General features: G+C 43.6%; 1 protein-coding gene across 1 annotated transcript; it reads left to right on the forward strand.

The window, feature by feature from the left end:
* The first annotated feature begins 1937 nt into the window (after window positions 1-1937).
* On the forward strand, window positions 1938-7513 carry LOC125526864. The gene is made up of 5 exons (XM_048691481.1): window positions 1938-2032; window positions 2115-2395; window positions 2486-2746; window positions 4094-4324; window positions 5837-7513. Exons 1-5 carry the CDS (start codon window positions 1951-1953, stop codon window positions 7511-7513), a joined length of 2532 nt encoding a protein of 843 aa, XP_048547438.1. The 5' UTR covers window positions 1938-1950.
* The last annotated feature ends 7034 nt before the right edge of the window (window positions 7514-14547 follow it).

The raw sequence follows: 14547 nt of genomic DNA on the forward strand, positions 1-14547 counted from the left end.
CTCGTATTTATTCTTCGATATTTGGGTTTTGTTTGGCCAACTTGATCTATTTATCTTGCAATGGGAAGAGATGCCCAGTAGTGGGTTCGATCTTACGGTGCTTGATCCCAGTGACAGAAAGGGAACCGACACGTATGTATCGTTGCTACTAAGGATAAAAATATGAGATCTAAATCTACCGCCATATAGATAAACGAATCTTGTCTACATCATGTCATCATTCTTATTGCATTACTCCGTTTTTCCATGAACTTAATACACTAGATGCATGCTGGATAGCGGTCGATGTGTGGAGTAATAGTAGTAGATGCAGACAGAAGTCGGTCCACTAATCTTGGACGTGATGCCTATGTAATGATCATTGCCTGGATATCGTCATAATTATTTGAAGTTCTATCAATTGTCCAACAGTAATTTATTTACCCACCGTTTGCTATTTTTCTCGAGAGAAACCACTAGTGAAACCTACGGCCTCCGGGTCTTCTTTCTCATATATTTGCCTTGCGATCTACTTTTCCTTTGCATTTTTATTCAGATATATTAAACCAAAATCCAAAAATACTTTGCTGCAATTTATTTTATTTGGCGTTCGATCTATCAATATTTACAACTTTATCTCCAGTCACTCGTCGTTTCTGACGCCGTTACCCGAAAGGGATTGACAACCCCTTTAACACGTCGGGTTGCGAGGTGTTGTTATTTGTGTGCTACATCATCCCTCCCTCTCCAGGGAAACACCGACGTAGTTCCAGCCACCATCACCGCCCGCAATCAAGAAGGCGAGGGGCGCCTCGTCCACTACCTCAGAGGAGGCAGTCCCTCGGGCTCAAGGTCATTGTCTCTAAGGTGGAGCGCGTAGCTCGGCAGCAGGCAAGGTACAACCCGGTGTAGTGCCGATCACCGCTCCGCGTTGGCCAAGAGCAACCTGACAATGTACTGGTTCCGCAACGACCCTAACCTCGTGCCGTGTGGGTGTTCGACTACTCTGTGACCACCGCGGAGACGCCCGCCAGACGCCTCCGCTACCTTGACGGCGAGTTTGTCAAGATCGGCGAGGAGTAGTCACTTAGCGGCTGCTCCGCCAATGCCAGTCGCAGCAAGTCCGCTGCTAGGGCTCCGAAGGCCACGTCGGCAGTGGCCGCGGCGTCACACCGCAAGGTGCAGCAGGAGGCGGAGCAGCTCCTCCGCGAGTGGCAGGCAGCCACCGGACAAGGCTACTGCGGCCCTCCGACGCCGTCCTGCCGCTGGAGGGACCACCACCACGACAACGACGGTGTGGCAGGGATGGAGACCACGCGTACGAGGTGGTCGTCCGGTATATGATTTAGTTTTTTTAGCTTTTCTTTTGTTAAACGGTCGAATATCAACTTTTTATGTAAATTATGTCCGAACTTCAATGAAATTCATCCGGTTTGATCGAGTTTGGTCCAATTAGTTCGAATTGTTGGCTGGACGTATGCGGGCAGCGTTGGATGGCGGCCTACCGCATCTATGTCCGCGGACGGATGTGGAAGAATATTCGCGGTTGCCGTTGGAGATGCCGTTAGTTTTCGTGTAGATAGAAAAGCTTATCTTGTGCACAGTAGATAAATCACTCTAGGTATTTCCAGCCTAAAGAAAAACTGAAAATGGAGCTTCTATAACGTAAATCATGGAAGCATTAATTTCTATATTTATTTGGTGGAAGCAAATCATGACTTGCCAAAAATAAAGAGAATCAGCATTAATTCCCTGGCTCAGTGGGATCCTTCCAAAGATTTCAATCGTACGCGGGGGATCAGCTGGGGGTCTTGGATTTTTACCGTAACCGTTTCCAACACATCGAGAGCGTTTATAGTCGAGGAGGGCTCACGTTTCTCTCGCGCAAGCGCAGCGGCACAACATCCAGGACCGACCGGACGCCTTCCGATCCCGCAAAACCCCCAGAACCCCAGATCACGAGGCCTCCCCATGGAGTTCCACTACCGCGCCGGCGACGAGCGCTGTCCGTCGGCGGGGGCCGCTGCTACGTCGGCCAACTCCGAGACGGCAGGTGAGTTCTCCTCCCTGTTTACGGCCGGCTCTTGGTTCTTCATGCCTCTCTCCCGCTGATCTTCTTATTCCCTTTGGTGAAGCCACGCACGTGCCTAATGTTCTCGTCGCCGGCGACGGCGCGGGGTACCACGGGGAGAACTCACCGCCGCCGGCGTCTGATCCGGACGAGCTGCGGCGCCGGGCGGCGAAGGAGAGGATAAGGGCGCGGATCCTGCGGGAGGAGGCGGAGGCCATGGCGCTCGAGGCCGAGGTCCGCCGTGAGCTCATGGAGGAGCGCGCCAGGTTGCTCGTGGGGCTGGCCGGCGTGTCCGAACATGGGGCGGCGCCATCGCTGAAGACAGCGTCGCCGTACTTTCATGAGGTTTGCTGATCTGAGGATTCAACCTGTTGAATCTAGGTCTCCGGCTCCTTTTCATCCCCTAACTATTCCAATATCTGTGTTCTTCTCCAGTCTGTGCAGGCCGGGTCTAAAGTAGACGTGTCTGCTGCTGTGCCAGGCAAGCGGAAAAACCCTGATGTACATGATGCATCTGCTGTTTTGGCGGCCACCGGAAGCAAGAAGCCGAAGTCAGGCCTGACTTGCACGGTGTGCAACATCACGGCAACCAGTGAGGTTGCCCTGCAAGAGCACCTCAGAGGGAAGAGCCACGGGAAGAAGGCCGCTAAACATACGCAGCCATCGCCTGGAACAGGTCAACCAGAGGAGGATGCGGTAATAAAATGCAGCATGTATTTATATCTCCGTACTGAAATACGGAATGCAAAGTATTGTTTCATTTCTGATGTCCAATATCTAATTGGTTGAACCAACTATGATTCTTGTTCTTTAGGTGAGACACATTTAGATATAATAACACTCAAGCGTTCTATATAATGTGATGTTACAAGCATCATAATATCTTGCTACTGCACAAGTTATATGGATCTTCGAATCAAACTGTCCTGAATCGTGTTTTGATTCATACTGTACTAGCCTTACATTTTCATATTCAAGTATATATGAATTCGTGTTTGTTTTGAATACATGAAAACGTATGCTGTCTGGGCTTGAGTCCATAGCCCAGGCCACTGCAATTCTTTTTTCTTGACACCTTGATGCCCTAATGATAATGTCGTCGTATTCAGTAGTATTCTTGAATTACCTATATTTTACAGCCCAGCTAGCTAGAGTGGCTTGGTTAGGTGTAACTTGTAACACCAGTAAATCACACATTTTGAGGAACATAAATAGGTCTCGACTGCCACTCTAGCTAGCTGGGCTGTAAAATATAGGTAATTCAAGAATACTAGTGAATACTGAATATGACGACATTATCAGTAGGGCATCAAGGTGTCAAGAAAAAAGAATTGCAGTGGCCTGGGCTATGGACTCAAGCCCAGACAGCATATGTGTTCATGTATTCAAAACAAACACGAATTCGTACTAACCTTCAACAAGTTTTATGTCTGGGCTTGAGTCCATAGCCCAGGCTACTGCAATTCTTTTTTCTTGACACCTTGATGCCCTAATGATAATGTCGTCGTATTCAGTATTCACTACTCCCTCCGTCTCACAATATAAGAGTGTTTTTGACACTATACAACAGTATTCTTGAATTACCTACATTTTACAGCCCAGCTAGCTAGAGTGGCTTGGTTAGATGTAACTTGTAACACCGGTAAATCACACATTTTGAGGGACATAAATAGGTCTCGACTGCTTCTGATTTTACTATGAATACAAACAACAAATAGTGCTAAGGCTTGCAACAATTCAAGATATTTACATGTCATCTTGTTACCAAATACCAACAATTTGTACTAACCTTCTACTTGTTTTTTTTCTTTTAATACTCCCTCTGTTCACTTTTATAAGGCTTTGTAGACGTTTCAGATATTGTGCAAAACAGCTCAATTTCACTTGTCTGAAACGACTTATAAAAGTGAACGGAGGGAGTAGGAAAAATAGATCCATTGATGGTGTATATATATTGTTGATAATAGTTTTTTTCATTTGTGAGAGATAAAGATTATTTCTTATATGTGTCAAAGAATTGACTGGTGTTTGTGTTTGATGCAGTTCAGCTTGAAGGTAAATAGGTCGGCAGCCTTACCGGCCAAGGGGCAAAACCCTGGTATTGTTGCCCCTTTGATGGCTTTCGCTGAAAAAAGTTGCGACAACTTGGGCTTGAACTGCACGGCATGCGGCATCACAGCAAGCAGTCAGAAGAACATGCAAGATCACCTCAAAGGGAAAATTCATATGAGGAAGACTGCCATGCTCGCGCAGCCATTGCCTAAGAAGGATGGGGTAAGGAATATGGTTTGGACTTTGCCAACCCTACCCAAATTCAACAAAACAATATATTTGTTTTACTGCAGCGTGGTTAACTATAATATTTATAGTTTCCTATGAGGCTACTTGAATCGGTTGTACTTCCAACTCATTTATTGACCACAATACTGCCTGCTTACAAATATGTAACACCCCCTCAAATTTTGAGCCTAACTTTGACTACAAATTTGACTAATAAAATCTGAGTTCTATGCCACAAAAAATATATCACTGATTTTGTATCTGAAAGAAGTTTTGAACGCTATAGTTTTTGTGGCATATAACTGACATTTTATTAGTCAAATTTATTGTTAAAGTTAGGCTCAAAGTTGGAGAGGGTCTTATATGCTTGAAAGTAGGTATTATTCTGATCCTATTAGTAAAAGTGCTCATTCTTTTGTATATAGAAAGGGCCCGAACTGCAAATCCAGTACATGGCAAATGTGTATCATGATTTCTGGAACATAAAGAGGTCTCAAAGGCTATTTAATCATGATTGCTGAGAAACCAATTTTATGTGTCCTTACAAATGTCCTTGGTCCTAGTTTCTAGTGTACTAAAATGTTTGCATTCTTCCATTATCTTTGAATATTAAGAGGTGCTAGAGAAGCACAGGAGCTTGCGACAAGGGATTTTCTATACCTAGGGACATATGAATCCTATAGCATGATACGGCTAACAAAATTTTGTATAAGTTTGATAAAATACGAAATAAGTCATGCTCATAGAGGATGGATACAAGTATATGCGTCTAAAAATTAAGACTTAAATATGACCTGTAACTTACACCATTCCTTGTTTAAGTTATAAAGTTTACACGCTCATACTTGTATCCATCCCTAATTTCATGATTTATGTCGTATTTTGCTGAAACTTATGCGCATATTTTTAGGGTGTATAAGGTTCTGATGTACTCCCTTCATTCCGTAATTCTTGTTGTGGTTTCAGTTCAAAAACATAGATTCATCATCAATGCCACTTCAACAACTTGGTATTCCAGGAAATTTCACTATCAATGTTGCAGCGAGGGATGTGCCACTAGTGTCTTTCCAAGTTTTGTGTTAGTGCCATCTCAGTCCCTTTCCTGTCAATCTCTCCTTCCCTGACCTGACTGACCATGTGATGTTTTGGTTTTGCACTGTCCCTTCGAACGGTTCGAATCGATCAACCATGTTTGGTTTGATCAGATATCATATTTTGACATCTTGTCATTTCTCAAGACGTGATGGGGAAAAACCAGCCAAGGTTGATCGATTTGAACGGTTTGAAAAGACAGCAAAACATGAAACATCACATGGTTAGAGAAGGAGAGAGTGACAGAAATTAAAGGGACTGAGATGGCACTAGCACAAAGCTACGAAAACATTAGTGGCATATGTCTGAATACAACATTTTTGTTACGATGAGGGATTTTTGCCTTTGTTCTTCCACAGGTCTCCGTAACCTAAACGAGTGTCTGCTTAGTGGAGTTTGTGTTTGTTCATGCAGGTCTGCTCAAAACCAAATGCATCAGCAGCCGTGCTACCGGCCAAGCGGAAGAACTTCGACGTTGTCCCAGCCACATCCACCCTTTCAGCCGGGCCAAGCAGCAAGAATCAGAAGCGAGACTTGACCTGCACGGCAACCAGCGAGAAGGGCACGAAGGATCACCTCAAAGGGAAGGCTCACATGAAGATGGCGGCCTCGCTTGCCCCTGGGGAAGCGGAGGAAGAGGCAGAGGTGGAAGGCGGCTACACGCCGAGGAAGTTCCATATGCTGACAGACTCCGGGACATTGTGCGAGGTGGTGCAGCTGAACGGCTCCATCCTCTGCGAGGTGTGCGACGTGCAGACCGCTGACATTGTTACCATGATGTGCCACCTACAGGGGACCAAGCACGTATCCAAGCAAGCCAAGCAGAAGCAGTGCGAAGCCGTGGAACCACCGGCAGCCGTCGCTGCTGGTGGCGACGGGCCAGGATCAGAAATGGTGCCCGTGGGGGGCAATGACGTGGGCCGGGTGGACGGCGGCTCCCTGCTGTGCGAGCTCTGCAACGTGAAGGTGCCGTCGGAGTGCGCCATGCAGTCTCACCTGTCCGGCAGGAAGCACACCAACAAGGCAAAGGTGGCTGCAGTTGGTGTCGGTGCATGTGGCAATGGGTCAGCATCAGAAACTGTGCCCATGGAGGCGAATGGCGTGTGCCGACTGGACGGCGGCATCCTGCTGTGCAAGCTCTGCGACGTCAAGGCCCCGTCGGAGTGCGTCATGCAGACTCACCTGTCCGGCAGGAAGCACACCAACAAACAGAAGGCCACCGTTGAAGCCGGTGCAGGACAGGGGGTGAAGAAGGCTGCCGCCGCCACCATGATCGGCAGCCCATCCAAGGAAGCCACCTCCATCGTCGTCAATGGCAGTGATGACTCGGTGAAGAAACCAGCAGCAAGAGAGATGGAGGTAGCTGTGTCATCGGCAGGACAGGGGGTGAAGAAGGCTGCCGCCACCCCCGTGATCGGCAGCCCATCCAAGGAAGCCGCCTCCATCGTCGTCAATGGCAGCGATGACTCAGTGAAGAAACCAGCAGCGGGAGAGATGGAGGTAGCTTTGTCATCGGCAGGACAGGGGGTGAAGAAGGCTGCCACCGCCATGATCGACAGCTCATCCAAGGAAGCGGCCTCCATCGTCGTCAATGGGAGCGATGACTCCATGAAGAAACCAGCAGCGGGAGATATGGAGGTGGTAGTGTCATCGGCAACGCCTCAAGTGGATGTTGCCGCCCCGGTCTGCGCCCGTGTCTCCTCCGTGGCCCCAATGGAAGTAGATGAAGGTGCAGGGGCCGGACATGGTGCTGCCAAAGCTGAAGAACAAAAGAAAGCTGATGCCGAGGAAGAGGGAGCCGTGGAGATCGACGGAGGCCCCGCCGTGACCGGCGAGGAGTATTACATCAAGGTGGAGGGCAAGCTGTTCGTCACGCTGCGTCAGGCGGACGACAGCCTCTCGTGCAGCCTGTGTGGCGTGCACGGCTGCGACAAGCGCGGCATGATCAGTCACCTCTACACCAGGGACCACTGGCGCAGAGCCCGTCTCGCCGAGGAGAAGAAGCGGGCACCGGAGGCAGCGCTAGAGGCGGTGAACAATGGCGGCGACGGCGTCCCGGTCACTGATGGAGCGGCTCAGGTTGACAACTGAGGGCAACCGTGCGTGACTATGCATGGGACGGCGGTGTACTGAACTCTGAACATTCTAGTAATGTACTGTATGTGTGTACGGGCTGTTGAGACTTCAGTACGATTGTTGGGCCCTTGTGGGTTTGTGAGAGAACTTGAAACTATCTGAGAATTTCCTACCATTTCCTTCCAAGTATTTTCTGCCAGTATCTTTTGCTAGTACTATTTACTAACTTGTTGATTGTTGTCAAATCAGACATGAAACTCAAGAATCGTATCTTCTGGCTGCTGAAAGATATCATCAGGAGAAGGGAGAAGTTCAAAGCAGCAGGGTTACAGAGGCAGGCATGTAAAAGGATGTAAATAAATAAACAAAACTGCAGAGCCATGCATGAAATACTGCCAGCAAGAAGGATGGCCTGTTCAGATATGGTGCGGCCTACTCAGCATATCTTCATATGCACTGCATGACTTCTGATGAAGCATGAATAACTTTCTGCCTGAAATGACCAGATCTTTTAAAACTTAAAGCTTTATATTGAGGGTAAACAGGGCACATTATCCAAGAAAAAGGTGCAACAGGTAATTCATGTAACCTCTGTTCAACAGGCTAAAAGATAGAATAACATACTAGTTGATGATATACCCATCACATGAATTCATTGCAAGGTTTCAATTCTTATGCAGTTTTTTGCCCTTCCTCTGAATCCCTTAGCTAGCTTAAAAATCTCCCCCTTGTTCATCTTTGAGCTCTTGACTCACACAATATTTCATCCCTATATTCATAACATCCAAGAAAATGGAGCAAATTATGAATTACTGCAATGAGATAGAAGTTCAGAGTACACGCAAATACTTAAGACATTGTTTATTCCCGAGTAGGAGATGCATATGAATAAAACGTACTTAAAGACAGTTATTTTCGGCCTAGACTTCTCCACGAACCAGTTTAAGCTTCTCTACCTACAGGAGATGTGGCACAGAGAAGCCCTGAGAAACCGTGTTGTCAGTTCTTCTGTCCCGTAGCTTATTTTCTAAAGAAAAATCCATGGACTGTAATTGTGTGATTTTGTATTTATATATTGTGTAATTTCTTGCTTGTTTATCATAGATGTTACGAACATCATAAAAATAAATATTACAACAAAATAAGATGGCATTGGAACTTACAAACATGGCTATTGGAACATACAATCAACGACAGTATAATTTTGTTGAATACTTCACTAAGGTTGTTCACAACCAGATCGGTCTTGCAATCATGATTCATAGCAAACCTAGCCCAACCAGAAACACGAATTTTGTTTAGCCACACCCAGGCTTCCTCACACTCTGCTTTCAGCTCTGCCATGCCCATTTCATGGCCATGTTTAGTGTAGGAATACCTTGCCTTGTCCACGCACTTCTTTAATTCTTCGGATCTAAAACCAGCAGATTAAAAGTTTGCATAGATGTGCCTAAGACATTATATCTGAGGAGAGTCAGGGAACACCTCATTTATTGCCTTAAGAAGACCCTATGTATTCATAAAAGTAATTCCCCATTAGCCAGGTGTAAACATTGCAAATATAAGAAAATGCAAGTGACTGTTTGCTTACCTTTTGCCTGTGGGAGATTATGGTGTATGTTCCAAATTTGTTTCTTCTTAATTGATTTCTCAACTTGAAGATCATTAACTTGAGTCTTCTTGGGAAGTGGCCTTTCTTCAACTTGACTTTGAACTTGAGGCCTCTTCCCTTGTTGCTTGTCACTATGAGGTTTCTTCTTCAATGGGCAAGATCTAACATGATGCCCTTCAATCTTGCACTTGAAGCAAACAATATTGGTCGAATTCTTGACTTGTTCTTGGTCCTTCTTGTTGATCTAGGACTTCTTATTATTTGAGTTGAATCCAAGTTCACCCTTGCCATTGGGATATTTTTGCACACTCAAGATATTGTTGAGTGTGGACTTCCCTTCATGACTCTTTTCCAAGTCTTTCTTCAAAGAAGTGACTTGGGCCTTGAGCTCTTTGATTTCCTCTGCATGGTTAGTATCAGCACAAGAACTAGAGGAACCATAAGCTTCATTGTTAGAGCAACAAGGCAAAGAAATTAATTCATCATAAGATGTACCAATGTTATGAGTAGATGAATTACTAGGACTAGCAAAAGGCAAGATAACATTTATAGTAGAAGTAGTGCTTATGTCCACATGAGGCTCACTAGATGTTACCCTCGCAGTACTAGCCTCATGAACTAACTTTAGCACATTATAGGAGATTATAAGATCACCATGAGAGCTTGAGAGCTTTTCATGACTTTCTTCCAACTCCCCATACTTTCGAGATAGCAACTCAAGTTGAGCCCGTAGCTCAACATTCTCCTTCAATATGGATGCTTCACAAGAAATAGAGTTAGTAGCACAAGCATCATCATGAATATCAAGATAAAAAAGGCACCTTGGCAAGCTCTTTAAATATAAAGCTTTAAGTTGAGCATGAGACCTGTTGATTTCGAGCTCACTCTTAATGACCCTTGAGCCATTTTCGAGGTGCTCAAAGTCCTCAAGAAGTTTAGCATGTGAGACTTAAACCTTGTCATTTTTAGTTTTGAAATCATTAGCCACCTCAAGGGCTCTATCACGGGATTCCTTCACTTAAGATAATTCTAGAGCAAAAATGTCATCAAGAGATTCCTTGGTGGTTTGTTCAAGTTCAAGAGTTTGATATAGATCTGCGATCTCCTTTGTGTAATCAAGCTCATGACCTTCCATTTTCTCAATGGTGTCATCATGCTCCTCGAGATGATAATCCAACTCCTCAATGTATTTCTTGCTCTCAATAGCAATAGACAAAATTTCCATGAAGTTAGAACGAGCAATTTTATTCTTATGAAGAGCTTGGTAAATAATTTCACCCTTAATCTTTAAAGAAGAAACATTATCATACTCTTCATCATTATCATCATGCTTATTACCTTCAACATCATCATCACAAGATAAATTGAGTTTCAAAGTAGGAGATACCTTTGAAACCTTAGCCATAAGGCAAAAGTGGAAGGCAAGGGATTATGATGTAGAATCCCGTGAGGCGCCATTCAAGACCATATCTTGTACCATAGAGCGTTGGGTTCCTCTACATTGTTAGCACAACAACTAGAGGAAATATATGCATTTTTATCATGGCAACAAGACATAGCAAGCATATCATCATGAAATTTAGTCAAGAAATTTCTACATGATATGCAAGGACTATCAACACAAGCATGTGGAACATCTCGGGTGCTCGAAGTGTTAAAGTCCAAAGATGAAGCATTACAATAAGATAGTGATGAAGGATAATCAACAATAATCCCACTAAACTCATTGCAATGACCAACACTACTCACCATCTCATTACCTTGTGGCAATCCACATGTAGGTGAAGTAGAAGAAGTTGAGAACACTACACGACCAGAGGTGGAGGGAGAGCAATCATCCCCACAAATCTTGGACACGCCATATTTATCTTGAAGCTTTGTCCACAAATCATTAGCATCAAGAAATGGAAATGAGCATGAGCATCAAAAAGTGTTGGGGATCAAAAGGCACATTAGAAGCTTGAGCATTGATATAAGAGTTTTTCTCATCCTCTAAAAATAAGTGTTGAGGATCCTTTGGAGGAGAAAACCCCATATCTACAATTCGCTCTAAACAAAATGGAGGTATATGTTTAATATTTTCATGTAGTTATTGTTTAATGGAGGTGTATGTTTGACCTTCTGTTCATCAAGACATTTTGGTGCATTTTTATGTTTTGTTATATAATTTTCAGCTTTGTAGTAGTCAACCAACTTTTTTGTGCATTTGGCAATGTGAAATTAATGATGAGTATGACTCTCTGCTGGTGTCGAGTCCGTGGACACCATGGCGTTGTAGTTTGAGGCATAGGTTGCCTCCGTGGGCACAAGATCGGAAGGTGTGACGACCGACGAGAACCAATTGCACGAGCTCATGTAAGAGAGTATCACCCACCCATGCAAGAGCCCCCTCTGTGTTCCATGGCCTATTTCACAATGATGTGGCCCAAACCAGAATGTATTTTCTTTTATTACTACCTTCTAAATGTGAACAAGCATTCATATGAAACCCAATAGTATTTGATAGTTGTAACCTGAGAGAGATATTGTTGCACGTACAACCACACATTATAATTCATTATATTTAAAATCTTAGATTTCTATAAGAGATTTCATAAATACTTTGCTTTCCGTAATAAAGATTTTAATTTTTCCTTCGTATGGTTCTAATATGATCCCAGTATGGCAGCTAATATACTCCCATGTTATGTTGTTGAGTACTCCCTCTGTAAACAAATATAACAACGTTTAGCTCAGTACATTAGTGGAGTACCTTTTTTGGGGGTTGCGCATGTAAGGGGTTGAGTTCTTTTTATGATCAGGTCGCTATCCAAGTGGCTATGCTTTTATAACATATACATGGGTTTGTGCTTACAGATTATGACCATGAAAGAACATTAGCATATATGTGCTTTTATAGCGTATACCTTGCTTAGTCGACTATGGTGCTTGCCCAAATGCTTGCTCGGCTGTCTCTACTTGCCACCCATGCCAATGGACTAAGTAGTTTTAGTTACAACTCGTTTATTCTCCATTAGCACAAGCATAACTCATATATAAACACTTCAGGTAATCGAGTGTGTGGATCTAAGTGTGATTTTATTGATAGTTTCCATCTGCTTATTGTTTGTATATGCGCAAGATAACAGTTCCTCCTTGCTGGTAAAGGAAATTTATGTAGGAAGAATTTAGGTAGACAACATTCTTATTGTTTATATATGCATCAAGCAATAGTTGGTGCTTGTTGATTACATTAATGGTAACTACAGAAACCTTTCTATCCTTAGCATTATCGGGGTGACCTCTCATATTTGGAGTCATACTTCATTATTATGAATAACGAATATTGTCAACAATCTGAAGAAGAGTTGCTTTCTGCTCGAAGAGTGATGTGTGTTACTAGTCTCTTATTTAGTGTTGCTCTAGGATCGGTAGTACCATATGAAAGGTCAAACATTTCATTCCTCTTTTGTTGTGATGCAGATGCTTGCTTATGTGGTTGCAGATCAACTTGCGATATGTCAAGCAGATCACCGTGTCACAGAATGAGTAATTAGAGAAGAGTGTTTTCACCAAAGGCGAGGTGAGATATTTTTGTTCATCTTGGTTGTATTTAAATTGAGATTTAGCTACAGATAATCATTAATCAACTAATGTAATGTAATTTATTTCTAATGTTGAGTCATTCTTTGTACCTTTACAGTGAACGAAAATAGCTATGATAATCATTAATCAAACATTTCATTCCTCCTTTTGTTCTAATGTTGAGTCATGCTTGTGCTTTACATGAATCATTCTTCATGCATCTTTAAAGTGAAAGAGAATAGCTATGATAATTCATATTATTGTTGCTCCATGTTGTGGCTAAGCTGAATGTATGTCATTCTTTGTACCTTTTCTATTTATATGCTTCTACAGAGTCCTGGGTTCACGTGCATGCTTCACTAAATCATTTCCTTATGAGCTAGAATAAGAATTTTCCAATCGGTAGTTTTATGCTGAGATTGTTTATGTTGTGATGTACTTTGTGTGAATGATTATTCTCTGTTCTTTGCCTCGGATAACTACAAATGAAGAGGTATGAAGGATTGGCCGAGAAACTGAATGAGATTGTTCATGTTGTGAAGTACTTTGTGCGAATGATTATTCTCTGTTCTTTGCCTCAGATAACTACAAATGAGGAGGTATGAAGGAATGACTGAGAAACTGAATTCAACTATACTTGATTTAAGGTATACTTTGGCCGCTTCCTTCTATCCTTTGTGTTCCTCCTCACGTGTGTTATTAGTCTTTTCTCAAGCCTTTGTTCCATTTAGAACTTCAAATGTTGAGAAGTATATTTTGCTGAGTAAATGAACTGACAATAGGTATACATTCGCTGTACTTTTGAGGTATTCACTGTTCACTTCTTTTTTGAGATGCTATATTTCTACAATGTAGTATCTGTTTTTGTATAAACACATCACACACTTCTATGTGCCTTAATGATCTCGTGCTATTTTTCGTAGTAGAGATGCAGCATACCCCGATTTATTTGGCATCTCTGCACCTTTACTCCTGTTGCTTTCTAGGGGATGCTTACTGAAGGCCTCGCACAAGCCAAACCAGGCTATCGTTTAGAGAGAAAAACTATACATGCTAAGAAGACAAGCTCAAGTAGAATAATACCACATGTAAATGACAATGTTTTTTTTTCATAGGTACCCAGCGTTGACTTGGCTGTGGTTAAAAGGATCTATGTACTGGTTGACGTTGGGGATCATCTGCATGTACACCAACGACTCCTGCTTGAGCCTTTTGTAGAATTGGCATGTGTTAAGTAGTTGTACTATGATTTTAACCTGCTAAATGTGGAACATACAGAAGCATTACTATCATTTAGTTGTGTGTGTGTGCCTTGTACTGAATCATTACTATTATACGTGTTCTGCTTATCCCACCTCTTTGAGAAATATTGTTTTCACATATCCCATAGTTAGATTCGTGTCTAAAACTGAGCTCTCTCAGAGCTTAGGCAATTTGGGCAGTCCTATCGGAATCTCCTCGTGATACATGGCGTTAGATCTCAGGCCAGATCAATGTGAGCCGTTTGATATTTACCCGGTCGACCTTAGCCCTCGGATAAAATTTCAATTGCAACAAATTGTAATATCCATACCCCCACCAAGGCATTTGGGTCATTTCACCGAGCGGGATATAAAATGGTGGCGGCTCCCGTGAAGAGAACCTAGCCGCCTCCTCCTCCCTCACTCGTGTGCCCTCTTTTCTCAATCCCCCCTCCCTCGAACCCTAGATCTCTACTGCCGCCGCCGCCAATCAGTCTAGATTTGTATCTGCGACGCCCACCTCGCCTCAGGTGAGCGGGATCCGTCGTGCGAAGGCAAAGGTGAGCGCCCTCTCCTCTCCACTTCCCCCATTTCCTCTCTCTCTCTCTCTCTCTCTCTCTCTCTCCCTGCGT

Source organism: Triticum urartu, unplaced genomic scaffold, assembly GCF_003073215.2.
Source record: "Triticum urartu cultivar G1812 unplaced genomic scaffold, Tu2.1 TuUngrouped_contig_2107, whole genome shotgun sequence".
In the NCBI taxonomy this organism is placed as follows: domain Eukaryota; kingdom Viridiplantae; phylum Streptophyta; class Magnoliopsida; order Poales; family Poaceae; genus Triticum; species Triticum urartu.

What these genes read in the sequence shown, in the direction of transcription:
- LOC125526864 (XM_048691481.1), top strand. Translation starts at nt 1,951, where the DNA reads ATGGAGTTCCACTACCGCGCCGGCGACGAGCGCTGTCCGTCGGCGGGG. An exon ending in GTCAACCAGAGGAGGATGCG is followed by an intron (nt 2,747 to 4,093) that starts GTAATAAAATGC and finishes TGTTTGATGCAG; the next exon opens with TTCAGCTTGAAGGTAAATAG. An exon ending in CATTGCCTAAGAAGGATGGG is followed by an intron (nt 4,325 to 5,836) that starts GTAAGGAATATG and finishes TTGTTCATGCAG; the next exon opens with GTCTGCTCAAAACCAAATGC.